The 22,368-nt window shown below is 40.9% G+C and overlaps 1 protein-coding gene across 1 annotated transcript; it reads right to left on the reverse strand.

The window, feature by feature from the left end:
- Nucleotides 1–1,238: 1,238 nt before the first annotated feature.
- mmp28 (matrix metallopeptidase 28) lies at nt 1,239–22,315 on the reverse strand. The gene is made up of 8 exons (XM_034097681.2): nt 22,020–22,315; nt 20,031–20,107; nt 18,741–18,937; nt 12,336–12,557; nt 8,106–8,351; nt 3,751–3,900; nt 2,941–3,108; nt 1,239–2,202 (listed from the first exon to the last, which is right to left on the reverse strand). Exons 1-8 carry the CDS (start codon nt 22,134–22,136, stop codon nt 1,808–1,810), a joined length of 1,572 nt encoding a protein of 523 aa, XP_033953572.1. The 5' UTR covers nt 22,137–22,315; the 3' UTR covers nt 1,239–1,807.
- Between the last annotated feature and the right edge of the window lie 53 nt (nt 22,316–22,368).

A 22,368-nucleotide genomic window follows, 5' to 3' on the forward strand; every position in this document is an offset into this window, starting at 1 on the left:
TAAATGACCACCTGCAGGGATGATCACATGACAAGTGAAAAAAGCGAGTCACCGATTAATAACTACTGATGGGTTTGGCCTTCATCGAAACATTTCACCGTTGGCTACATTTTGAAACATTCACGGTGACAGAAGAATCATTGATGCTTAAAATGCATCACAAACAAAACCGCTGTAAACTGGGTGATAACAGCTGCCACTTGTCTTTACCATGAACCAGGCCCGGTTCCAGAACAAAATTACTAAGGGTGCATCTGAGATTAGAGAGGGTGCAGTGGTAAAGTGCTATTTTTATAAGTGGGGAGTGTACCTAACACCCTCTATGGGGGTCCTCACCTCCTCTGGGGGGGTCCGGGGGTATGCTCCCCCGGGAAGATTTTTTTTTAAATATTGAAGTTAAAACCATCAATCTGGTGCACTTTGAGAGCAACATTAAGAGAGCTATGGATCTGTGCTCTTTGCTTGATTATGCCTTCCCAGTCCCTTATCACGTAGCCTATAAGAGCATGGCGCCAGTTGTTGTGGTGAAGGCATCTGACTTACCTGAACTGAAATGTCTACAGGCATAGCAGAAGATGGCATCTTTTTTACATGAATATTCCAGCCAATCTCGGTTTTGAAACCATGAGCTGCAAAATGAGCGCCTTACCCCACTGTACAGGCGAGTTGGGTACTTTTTTAAATATACCTGGGCAGGCTCTGTTTTGCAGAGGTCCTCTGGCACTTGCGGGCCGCCGAGGGGTGGCGGTGTTTGGGGTAACGAAGATGGCTGTGGCTGCTCCGCCTCTGTGGGCGAGGCGGGCAAAGCCGGCGAGTCGGGCAGGAGGACGTTAGTGTCCACTGTCCACGATAGTAACGTAATGTCCCCATGATCTGAACTGTTATTAGATGCAGTGTATGCTGGCGATAAGGGCTGGTTGTTTTAACCATTTTCTGATCCATCATTAACTGCTGTGTAAGCACCTTGCAGATGATGAATGTGCAGCGGCACAGGTCACACGCACCTGACATAACGTTACTTACCGTTTAAATTGATCAAATAAATGCAGCAGACAATGCTATTCAACCACAATTTATTTAATTTCAACTATATTCTTCTTATTATTATTATTACTACTGTTAGTAATAGTAGGCAAAATGTAATATTTTTCACTTTTAATTTTTTTTTTTACTTTTAATTTTTCAAATGAGGGTGCATAACGACTCAACTGAGGGTGCAATGCACCCTTATGCACCCCCGTAGAACCGGGCCTGCCATGAACTGTACTTTAGGTCGGAAACTGAATCAGAATGTCCCATGATGCTGCGCTTCCTGGAAACTCAGTTCAGTTTTTATGACTTTACTGGGAGGCCCAGGTCTAAGGCTCTTTGCTGAAGCAAGCAATTAGTAGGCAACAAACAATCACAGACCAAAGTAAGTAACAGTCATTTATCATATGTGCTTGTGACATTGCAGAAGAAATGATAACAAACACAAATATTTTAATATTTCTGTCAGTGTGCAAATACTACAAGATAAAGAAGATGGTTTTAAAAGCACACTTACAACCAAACACATTTTTTGTATTATCTTACCTTTATGCACAAGGCTATGGTCAACATCTAGTATTTCTCTGCAGTGTAAATACTCTGTGCTTCAACATGTATAAACCAATGGGAATACGTTTTGTTTAATCCCTTCATGACATGATGTTGCTGAGCTTGGCTTCAATATATTAAAAGTCAATGTTGGTTTGTGGTGAAAATGAATAGCACATCATAGTGTTCTCAACAAATGTATCTTACAGCCCACAGCGCCCTCTGCTGGTCAAAGGATGCTGTTGCTCTGAGGAGCGTTGCTGCAGCCAGTCCAGCTCAGGTCCTTGGCCCACTGGCCCTCTTTGGTGACGCGCACCTTCCCCGGGTCAAACCTCCAGAAGCGCTGCTCTCTGAACAGGTAGAGGCGTCCGTCGGGTCGGGTCAGCGCTCCGTTGGTCCCCTGGGGGACCCCCGTCCAGTCTGTCAGCCTGCGGGGGTAGTAAGGCTCCTGGTGCAGAGTTTTGAGGTTGAGCACTGAGTACCGGGAGCCCTTAAAGAGGACCATGTGACCCAGAGGGGCGTAGTAGAAGGCGCAGTCGGGGTGGCGAGGCAGCCCCAAATCACTGCTCCTCCTGGGGAAGCCTGGGTCCAGAACACTGCCGGAGTAGCGCCACATCCGCTTCCCTGCACACCACGAGAGAAGGAGCATGACATTACATATCCTATAAGGCACTCTAAACGTAAAGGTTTTTTGATAGAAAACATTTGGAAAGCATTGTCATTTTATATTTGAACATAGTAGCTCCACATATTTCAGTACTTCACATACCATCATGCCATTCACAAGACAAACTCAGTTGAAATGCAATAAGCTCTGTTCTTTTAAACTAAGTATAACCATTGTAAAAAAGTAGCCAAGATTTCTATTGTGCATTCTTCTACAGAGACACTAAGACTAGCCAAGTGTTTTAGGGTTCAATGTTTTGTGGAATGCTTCTTGTAAGAGCAAAGTGTTTGAAAGTGCCTCTTTTAGATCACAGATAAAAGAAGAAAATGTTTGAAGATGATAAAGATACGTACATTATAAATTATGTTTTAATAGAGCATCTATATTTTGCATAAAGCTCTTCTGCATTTGGCAGGTAAGTGAATCTAGATAACACTGCCATATTGTTGGCCCTTAGCAGGAGTGTTAAGCTTGGCCATAACTTCAAACAAGTTTTTAGCCTTTAGCCAAAAGGTAACACTACTTTAAATCTCCAGCTGAGCTTTAGTGAAGAAAAGCCTTTAAATAGCACTTTCCTACTTAAAGGGCACTTCAGTCTATTTTAGGGGCTGGATTTGTGAAGTAAGGCAATAGGTTAGGGAATGGCTTTAAAAGGAAGTGTGAGAGTCACATTATGAGGTCCAGTGAAGCAGTACCTTTGAAGAAATACCACTTGGAGTCCAGGGGGGAGAAGGCAGCCGCCTCGATGGCCGGGGGGAGGTCGGCCCAGCGCTGACGGAGAGGCAGGGGGCCGCTGACACCACCCTCAGACGAGACCGTCCAATACACACCCCCCCGAAACACCAGCACCGTCCCATTGTGGTCTGGAGACACAAACAGAAGAGATAAATAAAACATCTCAATATTGTAATATCCATATTACTATGGCATGTTTTTCTGATGTACTTTACTGTGACTTTCATGGCACACAATGACATATTTCTGATATTTTGTAATATAATTGTATATTTTGGGCTGTAAATGTTATGGCTATGCTGTACCTGTTTTATGTCAATCTGTATGACTTTTTAGGGCTGACTATGATAATTTTGTACTATGACTTTTTGCTGTGAAATTCTATACAATAAATTTGTTATGGCAAGCTGTATTAAAACCTTTTATGACATACTATACTTTGACATTTGTATGGCAATTTTATGGCTTTATTGTACATTTTAATGATTTGCTGTGCAATGACTTTTTATTGTTTTTGAAATATGACATACTGTACTATGACATTTCAACACAAACAATTCTATGACTTTTTGAGAAGGTTAGATGAAAACTGCTCTTTGGGGTTTTATTTCATTTCAATCATTGTAATATCACTTTGTCTTGTTTTAGAAAGATACATAAAATAACAGAACGTTTATTTCAGTTTGCTGATAATATATTTTAGGTTTAGAGTAACCACAGTCATGAAATGCTGAATGTCATTTTCTAATAATATTTCCGTCCAAGCTCACCCATAGTGATGGCATCAAAGACCCCCTGGCAGTAGAGAGGCTGCCCTGCGCTCTGAGGCCCGTCGTGAAGCTCCGTGAACTCCCACTCCTGCAGAGCGGCGTGCAAAACCTGGCCGGGCAGCCTGACAGGGCGATCACCGGAGGGTTTACCTGAGAGCGAAGACAAAGCAACAAAACAGTGAACCTAAAAGGCATCAGAGATCAGGAAAGATGAATCCACGTGCTGTAATATAATCTCTCTGAGTAATAGTTGTCTTTCCACCTGTGCTTACATTTCCCACAAATAATTCAAACGGACAGCGACAAAACAAAGCTGTGAGGACAGACATTATCTCACAGACAGTCTCATTTCTTATGCGCGCCAAAAGCACTTAATTGGACAGCATGGACAAACAGACAAACAGTAGAGACTTCATCTTTGAAACCACTTGGATAATGTTAACATTTAAATTGTCCTTGACAGAATGTGGCTGAGTTGATGTAAACTGATGGATGACATTGTAGTGCCCAGGAAATGAACAAGAGCATTCTAGATAGAGCGCCGCACACTGGAACCTTAAACCCAGTGAATTGCTCGCAGGAATAAAAAATAGTTGTTATCGTTCTGAACAGACTCTGCAGATTCCTGGCACATGAGAACAAAAGAATGAAGGAAGAGTGTTCAGACATGATTACAGACATTTTGTTTGCAAAGAGCTAAACAAACATTTGTGTAGGAGGTGGATAACATCAGCGCACCCAAGAACAGGAGGAGCACGGCAGGGAAAACATGCATACACACACCACAGTGGAAAACACATGAACAGCTGTGTGTGTGTGTGTGTGTGTGTGTGTGTGTGTGTGTGTGTGTGTGTGTGTGTGTGTGTGTGTGTGTGTGTGTGTGTGTGTGTGTGTGTGTGTGTGTGTGTGTGTGTGTGTGTGTGTGTGTGTGTGTGTGTGTGTGTGTGTGTGTGTGTGTGTGTGTGTGTGTGTGTGTGTGTGTGTGTGTGTGTGTAGGAGAAGTGTTGTGAGATAAGGGCTGGATGTCTGAGTTCACTCAAACATAACTTCTGCTGTTTACATTCATCAGCGGTGGAAGACTATGGTTTATGTTTTCGATACTACGATGGATTCATTTGTTGCATTAACATGTAACAAAGTACATCTTTGCCACTGTCATTCATATACAGGAGAATATATGCATGTCATCCTATACAGTGTTTTACTGTTCATGTCACTACATCACAACATTACGCTCCCAAACTGTGGAACACCCTACCAGTATACATTAGAGAGGCAAGCTCAGTGGACATTTTTAAACTAAGCTTTAGACACATCTTTTTAGATTTTTATAAGAGGCTTCTTTTTATTATCATACCTTTTACCTCCTTGTGTTCCTGAATTGTTATATTGTGCTTGTTTTATGTGCAAAAAGGTTATTATTTTGAACCCAACATTTGCTGTTTTCTGTCTTAATCTGTGATGTTAGCCGTGTTGTGAAAGCACTTTGAGCTGCACCTATTGTATGAAAAGTGTTATACAAATAAAGCTTTATTATTAGGATTACAATCTGTGCAGAACTGTGTTAGTTTATATCAGCACAGTCATTACAAGACGTTTCATTATATTCAGTATTGTACCTGAAGGGACCTTCTAAATAATAATAATAATAATAATAATAATAATAATAGATAGATATAGTTTACATTTTACTTGAGTAAAATATCTGAATACCACTGCTGTTGATTAGACCTACTGGAAATTAATTGTCTTATGAAGGAAAAACCACAAGGGCGCTGCTTAACTTTCACAGAGAAATCAAAGGAGCTCTGGAGACGAACATAATTCAGGCTGCCTCACATCTGCTCCTTATCAGATCATAATACCAACATCGGGAATGGTTCAACACACACACACACACACACACACACACACACACACACACACACACACACACACACACACACACACACACACACACACTGCCTCCAGCTCATCATTCCTGTCAGTAACGGTTCTCTTTCAGGTCTGTTTCTGGAGCTGCTTGACATTTACGTGGGAGCAGCTGCAGTCTGAAGAAATGACTGCCACAGGGTGGAAATCAACTGATAAGCAGACATGATAAACTCCACCTGTGCGCTTCCCTAATCTAAATAATCCGGAAAAACTTTTTGAAAACAATCGAAAAAATGTCAGAGTCAGCTGTTATGGAATCTTTCTTTTAATACTACTGTATATGCAAAGATTTCCCAGCTAGCTTTTATTTAAAATCATCTACTAATTGTTTTATGATAGTATCTCTTCTTACCAAATATATCAGTGTGTCATGTCATATGTAGGTATTGAGTGTAACGAAGCTGAAAATGTGTGTCTGTGTTAGCAGAGTGTTCCGTTGCTAAAAGGTCCAGTGAGTAAGGGAGGCTCCTGGGGAGAAAAGGCTGGCAAAAACATGTTGGGAAGCTGATATCTCCAGAGGCAGAGCAGATGGGACCCATCAGATATTAAACACAAGACGAAGAGTCTTGTCGCAGGCTTTTTAGTTCAACCTCAAGTTCAGAGTTGAGTTATCCAAATGATTGTGTGTCATGCAAACATTCCTGCAGCGTGCTGGGACGTCACTGGCCTTTAGCAGCCGCTCTAAACCCCAATTTAGAGTCAAAGCAGGGAAAGCACTTAATGTACTATTTGCATTTCATACATTAAGAGTATCAGAGGAGGTCGGGTATTTGAAGAATCTATTTAAAAGACTGTGCCCTTGTGCAAATGCTGCGGTTGAATCAATATCTTAGCAGCAGAGAAAAACAAACGGGAGGAACTCCACGTGTGGAAACCTGCCTCACACATGCCAGAAGGGATGACACACTCACGTTACACAGAAACTATTATATTTGTCATGCAAAGAGATGTGTCTTATGCTCCCACACAACACTAGCAATCTATCAAAACAGAGCGGACAAAACTCAAAGGTAAACACTGTGATGGATAGGATGGACGATGATAATAATTGGTGTGTGTGTGTGTGTGTGTGTGTGTGTGTGTGTGTGTGTGTGTGTGTGTGTGTGTGTGTGTGTGTGTGTGTGTGTGTGTGTGTGTGTGTGTGTGTGTGTGTGTGTGTGTGTGTGTGTGTGTGTGTGTGTGTGTGTGTGTGTGTGTTTGAGGGCAATGTGAGTGTTATCTTGATGTTCACACCACCTCTGCTGCCCTCAGTTTAAACCTACTTTTCCCAGCAGCTGAAAGGCCTAGAACTAGACCTGATAGATAAGACTCCTCATGCTGTTAAAGAGAATGAGTAGGTTGTATCAACTCCTTGTATTCAAGATTTCATGTTTCACTACTTTTGCCTCAAACACAATTAAAAATGCCTGAAAAGTGAGTTTTCTGGTGCTTCTCTATCGGTGTTGTTTTTGTTGTTTGTTGTTTTTCATAACACCATTCATAGCAGGGAGCTTTGTTTCACGATAACTTTCTGTTGCCACTTCAGAAAACAATCTTAACGTTTCTGAGAGCCTAAGGACGGGCCTGCTAGATCAAAAAATATCTTCTTCAAGGTTATTGAAGATTAAGCAACTTAAAAAATACAGCGAACCACTCACCCATACAGGTCAACAGATGAGTGCGATCTATGTGACCAAACTAAATGTTTCCATTGCCATTGCACAATAACAATGACAAATAATACTATAAAAATAAACCAATACCAGAGTATAAACCATCACAAACTTTGTTAATGTTAAAAAAAAAAAAAAAAATGTTGATTTCTGGCTCCAAAAAAAGCTAACTATATCCAAAATCCATCTTTAACAAACTCTCAGCAGCTTGGCCTTTCTACTTATTCTCACTCTATGTTTGCAGCTGGTGGCCTTCAGGCTGCCTCTCTGCCCTTTTCACAGCTCAGTGCCACGACTTCCAATTATATGCAGCAGAGTAGAAATGACTCTAATTCTGTGTTTTCCTCAAAGGCAACTCTTGGATCAAAAGAAGCAAACAATGAATGTGAGTGGCTTTGTCTATTACAGTCTTAGTTCATTTTAAACTGCAACCATATTTCCCCATCTTTAACTCAGCTGCCCTGAGGCCAGACAGTGAGACATTTGTCAACCGTCCGTAAAATACATTTTTCTCTCAACCCTTCAGCTTTTAAACCTGAGAAAAAAGTGGTCAAAATGCCTAAGTGGGGGTGCTACCTTTAACACTCTTCCTGACGTTGTGTTGGGGCCACACACTGATCTGTAAAGCCTCTTTGGTATCTTGGAAATGTTTGAATCTGGACAAGAACTTTAAGTAAAATGTTTTTGAACAAAGATTATTCAACATTTAACCCACGAAAATGAATGGTGGGCTGCAAAAGGTAACTACAAGAAGCCCCTTCCTCTCACCGTACAGCTGCTGCACAGCGATGATGTCGTCCCAGCTCAGCACCAGGCTGCGGCCCAGCTTCCTGTAGTACGGCGACATTAAGGCGTGGCGGATCGGGGAATGCTCCAGTCCCAGCGTGTGTCCGATCTCGTGGGCGGTCACCATGAACAGGTTGTGTCCTTTGTGTCCGTTCAGCGTCCATCTCTCCGCCATGTCAAAATGGGCTTCCCCCCGGCGAGGGAAGAAGGCGTGAGCCAGAGTTCCTCCTGAAAGACAACAAGGAGAGCAACAGTTAGAGACAGTTTACATTCACAAATGCTGAGAGGTGGCTTGATAAGTTGCTCTTCAGTTGTTGATTTAGTTGGTCTATTTTCAGCATTTAGTATTGGTTAAGCTTATTGTTTGGTCTATCAGTAAATCAGTTGGATAGCTGGAACTACAACTAACACTGTAGGGAAAAGAAAACACTTCTTCTTCTTTCGTGTAACGTCAAAGGTCCAACTCTGTGTCGTGTAGCCATGCCCGCATCTCTGGTCCTACGTCGAAGAGGCTGGCTTCCGAGGGTGGTCTATATAAAGGGCAGGTGGTTATTATATGTTCGGCAGTCTGTTCAGGGTCACCGCACTCGCATGCAGCACTGTCTGCCAGGCCCCACTTCTTCATTGATGTTTTGAAGCGACCGACCCCAGTTCGTAGACGGTTTAGTGTGGTCCATTGCCGGCGTGGTAGGTCGTCTCCTCCTATGGCGCCATCTCCTGGGTCCCAGATGTAGCGATGGATGCGGGAGGGCCCGGCTAGCTCCCACTCCTGCCTCCAAGCAGCCGCCAACCATGCATCTCTGGAGAGGTCCTCAGAGGTGGAATTGAGAATCTCTTGTGCTGCCTTGTTGAAGGGGAGGCGGGACTTGAGCCTACTTAGGGGCGCTGCTCTCGTTGTCGTGTTATGCAGGATGTGCCAGTCATGCTTTTTGGCTTTCCTGGCCAGGGCGAGGGTGGCAGCCTCCCGTCGGAGGCCGGCCGGAGCTATTCCCGCGAGGACTGGCAAGAGGGACACAGGGGTAGCCTTCAAGCATCCAGTTATAATCCAGAGGGCATTGTTGATGACCACGTCAACCTTACTTGTGTGAGGGCTTCTGCTCCAGGCTGGGGCGCAGTATTCCGCTGCAGAGAAGACCAGGGCGTGGGTCGATAATCGCATCGTCTTAGCGCAGGCTCCCCAGGTTGTTCCAGCGAGGCGGTGGATCAGCGCGACCCTTGATGTTACCTTGGCCTTGACTTCTTCAAGGTGTTGTTTGAAGGACAGTGTCCGATCCAGACGCACACCGAGGTACTTCGGGGCTTGCTGGACCTCCAGACGTTTATTGTTGACACGCACATCAAGTTCCCTCCTAGCTTCTCTGGTGCTAAGATGGTATGCCGCTGCTACTGTCTTTCCGATGTTGAGTGGTAGACGCCACCTTTGAAAACACTTGTTTTCTCATCTTTGCTTTTCTACTTGAAACATCTTGTAATTTGTTCTCGAACTGTATTTTCTAAAGTAACGATTCAAATAATTAAATTAAGTTAATTAAGTTATTATATATGTGTCGTTTTGTATAACATTGAATTTCTTTTACATCTGGTTGTATTCCCCTTTTCTGCGTTGTGTAAAAAAAACTTGCTATTAAATTAGTTTGACAAATGTGAAAAAGTGCTAAAAACGCAAACATGCAAACTGATGTGGAGATCAGATCACTGCTCTACCCATATTATAGATAATACCATACTTGTGGCACTAACAGTGCTTCCTGCAGGTGACCTCCCATCCTTAAATTCTTTAGTCAACACAATGTTTACCAATCATGTAAACTCTTGCTATTGTGTAATTCTGTTTAGAGCAGTGTGTAATCAAACTATTATCCTAATCTGTAATCCGGTTATTGCAGCGTTTCTCAAAGTGTGGGGCGCGCCCCACTGGTGGGGCGCAGAGATGTGGTGGGTCATGAAATACAAAATGAAAAAATGAAAAAAATTGTGTTTTTTTCACACTGGTGGAATATCAAAACAACGGTTTCGTTGCAGTTGTATGTCTTAAGTGTAATTTGGCATGCTTTTATTTTGAAGGCGAGTTTACGCTGTTGATAGTTGTTGTTGCTATGGAAACAAGAAACGTTTCACAGCGGGCGGAACTTGTCATAAACTCCGCGATAATAAAGCTCACCCATTTAGAGGGAAGATATGATTGGTTAATTGTACTGTCATTTGACATTACTCTCTCGTTCAGTTACTAGCTGGCCCTCTGTGAATTCATAGCTGGACGTCCAATCAGCTCCTGTCTTCACCTTGCAGAGATGAGCTTCTTTCATTTAACCCTTCACATTCAAACAGAAACTGAATAGGCAGATTCAAAGGATTTATTTCTTTGGAAATGTTATTTTAAATACAATTTAATCAAGTTATTTTTGGTAAAACTAATGACAAATATTACTAAAAACATATTTAAAAAAAATATATAAAGAAAAATATAATTTGTTTTAATGTTTTTAAATATTATTTTGTAGAATATCTTAGGCCCTCAGAGACAGGCTCGCCACTGGTAAAAAATCTCTCATACACACATGTGAAACGCTCTCACAGACACACACAACAGCGTTGCAGTCGGGAAGAAAAGCAATGTGGAGCGAGAGAGAGAGCGAGAGAGCAAGAGAGAGAGCACACCTTTATCTGTTTAATAAAGTTGTAAAAAATAAAGTAAGAAATCATTCCAATGTGTACTATAGGACAGTAAAAAGTTTAAAAGGGGAGGGATTAGTCAAATATGCATAAATAAAAAGAAAGAATGCTAACTAGGTAACATAAGCTAATAATAAACAAGTTTAAATGATTTGTTGTTGGTTGTGATCATATTCTAAAGATGTTTGGATTATTGAAAAGTATACAGCTCCCTTTCATCTGAGTGTTGAGAGCTGTTTCCATAAATTCATGTTGGGCTCAAAGTAGGGCTGCTCGATTATGGCAAAAATCATAATCTCGATTATTTGGGTCAATAATAGATATCACGATTATTAAAAACCATTAACCATTTACTTTGAAAACATCAATTTATTGAAGAAAATAATTTGAAAAGTATGTTTTTAACAGTTGATTACTCTGAACTTTAAAGGTGGGGTAGGTACGTTTCAGAAACCGGCTCGAGATACACTTTTTGTTATATTCCATGGAATGCTCTTAACATCCCGATAGCAATGAATATCTTAAGTGCTTTGACAAAAAATCCATAAAAAAATGTCATCTGTAGAAGCCGTAATACTGTAAAAAGTACAACCAATCGATTGGATGGCCTACCTGCCTGTCAGCCTTCCATCGGGGCACAAACTTATCTCGTGCCCTCATTGGTCATGTGCGCGTTCGTGTGTGTTGGAGGAGGGGCAGATTTTCTCCGGTTGTGTATTTTCAAATTCTAGCGATCTCGAGCCGGTTTCTCAAACTTACCTACCCCACCTTTAAGTATAATTCAACTGAAAAACCTATTTTAAAAAAATTAAAACGTTTTATTTCGATTATGTTGTTTTCATATTCGTTGCAAGCCAAAAACGTAATTGCGATTAAAATACGATTAATTGAGCAGCCCTCGCTCAAAGTGCACCAGATTGATGCATTTAACTTCAACATTTAAAAAAAATCTTCCTGGGGGTGCATGCCCCCGGACCCAGAGGATGTGACGTCCACCACCAAATAAAGCAGGTTAAAATAATTAAATTGCTACATTTCCTTTTAGTAAACACTGAAAACGGGTCCCACAGACCCAAACAGCACTCAAAGGTTAAAGGTAAGCATATAATAATGTTAAAATGTGCTAAATATATACACTGCAAAAAAACAAAAAAGAGGAGCAAAAGTAGCTCACGACTTGTTTTATTTTTTAAAGTAGCTCTCATCCTAAAAAAGGTTGGAGACCCCCGTTATAGAACGATACATTGGACAATTTTAAGCTTGGCCAACCATTTTATTGGAGCGATGAGGGACAGGTGGGGTATGAAAAGGCCCACCTGTTCAAAGTGGGGAATGACAGAAAAAGTTTGAGAACCACTGGGTTATTGTGACCGCACAACAGGTCTTGTTCAGTTTTGTTTATTCAGGAAGCGTTGCAAGAGGACTGAGAACAAATTACACACACAAGTTCATGACCCAAAACAATCATCACACACACACACACACACACACACTTATAAAAAGTATGGGTGACTTGAATCAGAGTGTGGTTTCCCTGACCTGGTCCGTCGAAGGCGTTGCTGGCCCCGTCGTTGTGGTCTCCTTCGTAAAACGCCAGCCGGATGTCTACGGTGCCTTCAGGGACCTCCTGGAACACCAGGCCCGACACGTTGCTCCACAGCTGGAAGGCAGCGCGCACCGCCAGCCGCACAGAGCCCAGAGACAGGTGGCGAGGCCAGTTCCCGATCTGGTAGGTCAAGTGACGTTTGTACCACTTTTCACCTGAAGAAAACACACACAAACACAGAGAGAGAACATTTAGGTATGAGACATGCAGGTATATGAAACACACTATTTTACAGCCATTGCTACTGCAGATTATCAAATAAAATCCTGGTAGTGTTTTACTGTGCAAGAATATTCCAACTTTTTGTCGGAAAAACACAATTTACTGTAATACAACTAAAGAGTTAATGCCAAAAAAAGTCTTAGAATAAACCAGAACGACAATGATCATAGTAAAGTGTTATGTGTGAACCAAAATCTTGATATTGCTATTTTTTGTCCATAAATGATATTGTAAAAACATCAATCAGCCACACAGTTTCACTGAGCCACATTACATGTTTCTTCACGTGGTGACTGTGGTAAGTTTGTGCAATCTAAATACCTTGTTCAGTTGCCATAAATACTCACTAATGCACAAAATCCCTGGTTGAAAATAGTAATTTGAGGAATATTTGCTGAAAACTGCAACACCCAGCTGTTTCAGGAAATTACTTCTTTTATGTGTGACCGGTTTTTAAAAATATACTTCTGCAGGAGGAATGAATGGGCTTCTGGCTGTTTTTCATTCTGTAACTGAGTATACATCTGACAAAGTATTTTCAAACAAATATGCACAGTGAGACCATGTTCTTTGTCTTCATCAAACTAATATGTCCGTTTCCTTTTTGTTTGCATGGTGATTTCATGCCTGGTATTTTTACTGGTTTTAATAATGACATGTAAAGTAGTTCTTGAGATGGTTTCATAAACAATTCATATTATTACCCACTGGAGTAGCTATGTATTTACATCATCTCCGTAGTATTATTAATTCGGATGCCAGATATCCCATGTTCAGCTGTGATGTTTTGAAGCAGAGCCTCTCCAAATCCAAAATGATAGCATATTAACACATCAGCTCACAGCTGGGCAAACTAACAAGCACTCTGTGTACACGCTCGAATAAACAATTTACTTCAACACGTGTCTGGGGTTTGTCAGCTTAGAAATAATTACAAGTGTCGCAAAATTCAGAATATGACATTCGTGACTTTGTATATACGTAGGATTACTAAACCTAGCAATCTAGAGACAAAGCAAACACACACAGACCCTCAGCCGTGCAGCACACAGTCACAACAAGCAGAGGTCGCCTCGCAGGAAACACTCATCAGATAATATGAACCTTTAGGGAGAGCAGCTGAGAGGCTGGAGTCTGAGTAGACTGCAGTGGTGAAAGAGTTGGTAAACACATTTTAAACATGTAGTAGAGTTAGCTGTAATAATCATATAAATCAATTTTAAATAATGTGGCCCCCTAATTATTTATATTGCTTATTATAAAATTGCAGGATGAATATCTCTTCAAAACTATTTTTTTTTAAAGAAAATCCATCAAATACTTCAAGTGAAATGCAAACCAATACTCCATTTCATTATTCTATTTAAGACAATTAGACTGCATTTATCTTATGATTATGTTAAGAAATGTTATCAATATACATTTTTTCATATATCTTACCAAAATGTATCATACACAATACTAGCAGAAGAACAAGGTTTATCAATATGCACATTTTATAGGCACTATTTTCTTTCCCTTTTACACATTGTTTATATCAGGCTCATGGTTTTGAGTAAGACCAACAGACAAACATAGACAGACCACCATGGAAAATGAGCACACTGCAAAGGTACAGCGGTCAAACTCAGGTCCTGCCATTTAAAAGTATTTGTACTTGGTAAGAAGGCTTGAGAGGGGGAGACACAAAGTGTGAAATCAAATCACATGGCAGTATTCTGTGTAATGCACTTAAGCCACGAAGGCTTTATAAATGTACCCATACTTTCACATTTGAAGCTAAACTAGAGAGTGGCGACATACATCAAGCTCACTTAGAGTTGTCCAAATATTTAGAGATGTGGTCAACGTATGCTTGCCTCGATGTGAAGACTAAATGTGAGTGGGAGGTCTGCACATTCGCCTGCATCGCATCATACAGACGCAGTCAGGTTTGAGTATTTTGATGAAGTTATTTCAATGCAGTTTGTGCAAAGTTAGATATAGAGTCAGAGAGAGAGTGATTAACAATAGCTTTGCACTACATACTCTAAACTGCCATGAGATCTCAATCGCACCCTGGAGAAAGAAAATATCTGGAGCCATTAAGACATGCGTCTGGCAAAACATCGGTGTGTGTAAATAAATACACAAACAGAATTTGTGCTTCAGCCTTAACTAAACACAAATCTCGGGGTCAACATGAGAGCAGTGTAAACTTGATCCTGAGCATTTATGTTGCAAGGCTTCACAGAAATATTACATGATAAAAGTGAAAGCAGCAGGACCTCGAACACTACAAGTCTTTCCATTAACAGAATACAAAATAAACAAGTAGGTAGGTTTCAACCCAAAGAGAAATGTAAGTGAAAGTCAGATTTGTATACACAATTCAATATCTGGAACAGTGGAGTTATTTGACACTCGAACACACTCCCCTACTTTCCCAACCCTGTTTCTCTCCCAGATGAACGATACGCATTAGGCTTCTTGCCACGTGATGTGTGCAGATCTGTGTTCTCAGCAGAGCTCAGGGGCCAGACCGCCGCAGAGTCAGAGTCCCCGAGGATGGCAGAGAATTCAGGAAGTCAGATACACAAGACATTCCCCGACTTCCCTTATGGAAGCAATTATCATGATGCCCTCTATAGCAACAGTGTGGGGAGGGCCGATTATCACAGACATTAGGAAGTGACTGAGATCATCTCAGGGGGACATGTGTACCAAATTCCACGAGAAAGTATCCAATAGCTGGCAAATCAATTCATTAAATACACAGAATATCTACATCCTTGTTTATTCAGGGGGAAAAGTAGAGACACAAAAAAATAATAAGTTGTAGCCCGATCAACAACTGATTTTGCCGTCTTTCAGGCTACGTTGTTAGCAATTTCTGTCAATATTCAAATGGACTTTTTACTAAGTCTGAATTGCGGCAGACTGCGGTTCAAGTCCGACCCAGGAAACTTTGCTGCATTTCTTCCCCTCTACATCCCCCTTTTCAGTCTTTCTGTCTCTCTATAGAATAAAACACTTATGGTGCTTATCTTGGACCAGGGAGGTGGAATGTCAGCTCTGTAAATATCAGTGGGAATGACCATCAGATCCCACCACAAGCCAAGGTTTGTTTTCAGTTTCTAGGAAGCTCAGAGACAGCCATGTTCACACAAAACCAATCACGTCACAGCACAGCTGAGAGCGAATACATGCAGCACACCTGACTGTGCATATCAAGTCCATAGAGTAGCTGTCAAGAACAACCAGCCTAAAAGAGTCATAAAAGACTTGTAAACTAAATTCAATTATCAATACTACTGATGCAGAAACAACAAACGCTTAACATTTGCCGGGATCCTTATTTTTCAAATGGGTTCACATTATATGTAACATGTTGTCATATTTATTGTTGGTATTTAAATGTCATAATGGTTGTTTTTCCTGTAAACAAACATGTATTGGGTATCTGTCAGTCCTGGAAGCGGGATCCTTCCTCTGTCTTTATATTTCATCAAAAATCAAGGCAGCCTTTTAGACAAAGTGATTACAATTCATCCTAAGCATGCTTCAAATAAAGCATCTCCTGCCACTATGGGACAAATAAAACTAATATTTGAGTTTAAGGTGGTGGATGCACGGGCGCATTATACACACAATTTAGTCATTAAATTGCTGAACTACATCAGTGGATATGTGAAGCCAGATCAGAAAGAGGTCTGACCACAGGGTGTAAAAGTATCTGCTACTTAACTCTTTGTGTAATAATAATACTACCACCTGTCGTATGAGTCACGTCTGGGTGTAAAATAATGACAGAGTTTTTTCTTAATCAAGGACAGGCTGTAATCCAATCAAACAGTCCGCCACTCAGGAGAATATCTACTCATTGAGGAACGATGGCAAACAACATAATCCAGGCAGTCAGTTATGGATATGTCTACCAGAAGGAACATGTCAGGGACGGACAAGAAGAGGCCGCGGCAAACATCAGCCTCCGCTGCATTCCCTGAACATTAGCCAATCTCGTCAGTGATAGGAAGGAATGCAAGGGCTTCACACATCATGAGGCTGGAGGCTCAATGAGAGAGAGGAGGAGGAGGAGGAGGAGGAGGAGGAGGAGGAGGAGGAGGAGGAGGAGGAGGAGGAGGAGGAGGAGGAGGAGGAGGAGGGAGAACCCTCCTGCTGTTGTCACCAGGCTGTTGCTTTGCATTCACAAAGCATGTGAGGAATGACAGCACCAAAAAAAGACAATGAGAAAAAAAAGTGTCCACAACTTGTGTGTTTTCATGCGGTCTATGAGTCAAACACATGGTGAAAATGGATTCAGATCCATAAAAAATACAAATGATTTACTCTTAGTACTTTCCTTAACATTTCATTGAGTTCATTTATTAACCCTAACCCTAGTGTCACCAATTCCACAGATCTCTTAAGTCATATGGCCTCATCCACCCAATTTAAACCCCAGGCATGAGGGGAAATAAAACACATATAGCGAAAAAATATATATTATAATTTAAAGTTTTGGCCCCAGCTCCATTCGATTGCTCCCACACATGTCTATATAAGAGCAGAACAATTCCACCTCAAAGATGTTCTCTAAAGTACTCATAGGAGGGAGGATCTAAATTACCTCATGGAGTTTGTAAGAAACTTGCAGTGCCCAGCTGCACTCGTAACTACCGTTAAACACTTTAAATCCTGAGGCCTTTAGCCAGTTCAAATTGCAGTGATTGATCACCAATGGATGCTTTATTACTGTGTTTATAGCGGATAATCTCAAACAAGAGCCTCAATTATTCTTTAAAAGGCATTTAGGGAAGGAATCTAACAACAAAATCCCTACAGCATTACTTTAGGGGACACATCTTGGAATAATAGAGGAGATTGCTTAAACCCAAGGGCTCAAAGACAAACTGGAACTGAATCTGCATCTGCAAACTATGGGAGTGTTGTTCTTGACTAAAGGGATCTTCAAACTTTCTCAACCTACAGAGGAGCTCCTAAATAAATGTTGTTGTGCTGGTTTTTCGCCCATTAAAGATGACGTACTAGATACATGGACTTATGGACTTGTGTAATTGCAGTTAAAAGCAGGAATCATCCAGGCTGACTCTTGCAACATCAGACGCTCCTCCAGCTTTAATTACACCCCTCAGCTCCATTTAGTGCTTCAGTTTACGCAGGGGGACCCTCCCAGGTAACCGTTGTCTTTATGGCCGCTCCAAAACATCAACACAATAGTTCCATTTACAATAAAGGTTGAGAATGGTCAAGAAAAGTCCATAAAATGTACAAAGGGAAGTTAAGCTCAGGAATTATGGACATTTCATAGTTATAATATAAAATCCATGTTTTACTTCCAGCTACTCTAGTTATTACATCATGTTAAGATATTTAATTAAATGTAACTGACACCACGCACTGTATTCAGCAGTCATTATCCTCCAGGTCCCACCAACAGCAGCCGCACACAACAGCATGAACAATGCTGTAAAACTGACAGAGCGCCACGCTCTACAAGCTTGGAAAGTGAAGATGGTTGATGGATAAGTGCATTCATCTACAGTTTTTTTTGGAGCCACTCGAAGTGCATTTACAAAACAAGTCAGCACTTATCCATTCACACACACATTCAAACAGGGTTACCATACAAGAGGTAACCTGCTTATAATGAGTGTTAACATTCACACACACATCATTGGTTATGCAATTTGGTTGAATTTAGGGATCAGTATATTGCCCAAGTCACATGGGTATGTTGACCGCAGTTAGGGATCGAAGTACCATCAACAATGATTGACAGACAATCTCTCTACCTGAAGTCCCAGAAAAATATTTGTGTTGCTGTTAAATGAAGGTTATATCAAATTGAAGTTCAACTGTAAAATGGATGATTCTTTTTCATTTTAATGAAATACAGTCCAAGCAAATACTTAAATCCTGTTTGTTCACATTACTTTTTATTCTCATGGAAATGTCCACTTTGATTACTGCAACCTTATAGGTCATCACAGCTTGTAAGTGTTAGATGATGTCTTTTCTACAAATAAACATACATGCTTGCTCATACGGTAAACATACTCAAAAACAAATAATAAAATACACATGGTGACTCACACATGTACACTCTACAGTACCTTGTCCTGCAGACCTCCTGCGGCGCTGCGCTCCTCTGATGGCGCCGCTCTTCCCAGTGAACACGGCGTTTACTCTCTGAGCCCAGATCTTCTGGCTGCCCTCGTCCGACACGCCACAGCGCGGCTCCGCCATCTGCCTCAGGGTGGCCCCGTCCAGCTGGCCTGTCACAGGAAGCCGAGACAACCACTGGAAGTCACTGCAGGGGGGGAATGTTTGCATAATAATCAAGTTTAAAAGGGTATAAGACACTCCTCAAAATGCTGATGGAAATATACATATATATATATATATAATGTAATTGTTTAAATGGGCTTTGAAGCTTTTTAGCATTGTCACTGTGTGAGATAGTGGCTCAGGTGGTTCATCGACCTAAACATTTACAAACACTTCTCAATGTTATTTTTCAGGCAATCAAGAAGCTAAGAACAGGATGACATTTGACATGTTTCTCAACTAACACAGTTCACCAATCAGAAAGATGCACATGTTATAAATGCAAATTCAATTGTAAATGTTTACACAAGGAATAATGCATAATATTTTTTCCTATGTTGTTTTAACCTTTTGTGTTCTCAAAGAAGTGATATGGAGAGCTCTAAATCCCACTTTATTTGTAGAACTACTTTATAAGTAGTTTATTTTCTAATTCATTTAGGAGGGAATAAATCACAGGCCACTCATCCGGGCAGATGAGTTTATGGTGATTTGTTTTCTCAGTGATTCATTATTATATAGACGTATTGTATGTGTTCAAAGGCTCAGGTTGTTGTTAATTGGTTGTTGTGTTATATATTGTTTCCTATTATGAGTATGAAGGTTACCGGCGACGTGTTTGTTATGGAAGTTTTGGTCAAAATACAAATAGGGACTCCAGGGAGATTAGCTACTGCATCAATACTTTAGCTAAAGGGAATATAAAAATAGTTTCAGCCCAACATTTCAGTTAAAGCAAGCTTTTCCATCAGTTTGCCTTGTAGTACAGTCAGTGTAACAGTTGTAGAAATGCCTGGGTGGTTCAGAGAGGGTTCAGGGGAGGTTTCCCGGAGCAGGGGTGAGGGCGTGTTTACTGCCCTGCACTGACGCTCAGGCCGGGGGGCTTGTCCCAGACCAAGCTCACCCCTCCCCCTGATTACTCTGATAATGTAGAACAAAATACTGTATCTGCCACTTTGTTCTCATATCATATTCATATAAGGGCATTGAACGTCCACATTGATATTGGAACAAATGCTACCTATTTTTCTGAAAACAAAAATTAAGAACAAACAAAGACCACATTTACCACCTACCTGATAGCTGACTGCATCTCTACTGCATTGTGGATATGGTGGTCCGGATGGAGATAGCCGTACTTTTCAAGAAAAACCTGCAATTAAGGTAGAATGTGTTAATAGTACTCTAAACTAAACACAACCTTTATTGTCTGCCCATCTGTAAAAATGTGATAATCTCAATGGAACACTTTGCTTCTCATAAAACTCTCTGGTAAATTCCCAGAGACACATACCTTCCCATGATGAGAGAAAATAATAAATCATAAAAGTGTAAACACCATTTTCCATTTGTACTATAGCTGCTGTAGGTTGCCAAGGAGGTGTATAGATATGGACCACCCGTAAGAGAGAGAAACCCCCGGGGTGTCCCTGAAAATTCAGTCATTATTTCTCAAGCATTCAATGCAAACATCTGAGAATACTTCCATGACTATAAAATACACTAACAAAAAAGCAGCCAACTGGATACATGACAACAGATGTTGTGCGTTGTGGTTTAAGATTAGCCCTGTAGATGGTTTAATATGACGATCTCTCATGTGGATGTAGGTTTCGTGTTCAGACAACAGCAGATGCAGCTATGATTACAGATCTGGTGAAGGTGGCATGGAAATTAACATTGAGGCGATGATGGATTTGATTTTGCAAACAGGAATGTGCAACATAAATTTCCCTTTGTCCAATTAGAGACACAAAAAATGCCAGCAGGCTTTAAATGTAAGAACAAGAGTATGGTTGTGGAAACATATGTAAAATCCTAACACTATATTATGCTCCTGCAGCTTATGGATGGACAGGAAAGACAGATGTCAAATTAAACGAGTAATGTCCAAACCAAGGGAGGCAATTATATTGTAAAATCCCAAAACACCCTGAGACACAAATAGTTGTATTGGGCTCGGTCTCCCTGTATGTCACCATGCAGACACAAGTGTATGGGTGAATAAACTAAACTCACAGCACTTCTCAAGACAGAATTGGTTATATTTAACTTTTACTTAATACATGTAGTTTCCCAATAGCCTTAAGGAAACTTTCAGTACATCAATCTAAAGTGACTTGTCATTTTTTTTTTTAAAGGCACCTAAACCCTGAATTTGACCCTTTTATTAAATTGAAGTAATCTTATTTTAAACAATTGAATCTGCATTTTAATACCACCCCTGTTGTATTGAAAATTAAGTTGTTGTAACAACGTTATAGTCTAAATTGACTACTTTAATAAAATTAATATTGGATAGACTTGAGACGTAATTAATCGTTGTTAGGCATTCAAAGTTGAAGAAATGTGTAAAATTTGTTTTTTTACACAAAGGCCGGGCTTATGTTTGGAGTAAAATTCAAACAAAAGAAATCCAAAAAGTGTTCATTAAAAAGGTTCACAAATTACAGATACTAAGCAGGACAATACTGTTTAGGTCTAAAACCAAACTAATGTTTATATGTTTCATAATATTAGTAAAAGTCATAGATTATTAAGGAGATACAGAGTAAAGTATGTTTGTTGATGGACCCCAACATGATTGTGGTTAACAGCAGTATGACAGCAGGCAGAGCTGGGAACACTACCGGTACTTCTACTGCAACACAATTTACCTAAATAATGTAACTATAATATGCAAGAAATAACATGGTAAATGATACAGAAAAAGGAACCGCCGAGCGGCATTACGAATACGTGAATAATGTTCTGCAACCAGCTACACTATTTAAAATGCAGTATTAAAAGCTTTTAGCATCAACAACAAATCTAATATATCTATGTATCAACTAGAGACAGTGAGGCTGCATAGTGAGTAGTTTTATCATTTTTACTTAAATTATTTTCTTCAATATCATATCAGGTTAAATAAACCCAATGCGACTTTTCCTTATAAAAACGTGACGGGCTACTTCAAGTCAAGGTAACAATACGCTGTAAATGGTTTGATTGTTGACCATTATAAATAGGCTACTTTAAAGTCATACATCTACCGAACACTGTTGATCTAAAGCAAGGCGTACCCCCGGGTCGGAGAGCAGTGGGTCCCCCCCGGCAGTCTGCGCGGTGATGAGGCTCAGGGTGAGGACCCAGCATGGGACCCAGGCACTCAGGTCCCGGGCCGGAGGTCGGCGGCTCATCGCGGGGCAGCCTCACTACCGAGACCCGGCTCCTCGCATGGCGCATGTCTGTAGAGCTCCGAATATTTCTCTCATTGTTGGTTTTCCCCGCTGTCAGTAAGTGAGAGCATGCTGCTGCTCGCCTAACATCTCCATCCCCGCGAGGAGTGACGGAGCCTCCTCACCCACCGGGAGTCACAGGGGAGGCGGGCCGGTCCCTCCCCTCTGCAGGCAGCTACACGGCCCAATGCAA

This window comes from Pseudochaenichthys georgianus, chromosome 13, assembly GCF_902827115.2.
Source record: "Pseudochaenichthys georgianus chromosome 13, fPseGeo1.2, whole genome shotgun sequence".
Lineage (NCBI taxonomy): Eukaryota > Metazoa > Chordata > Actinopteri > Perciformes > Channichthyidae > Pseudochaenichthys > Pseudochaenichthys georgianus.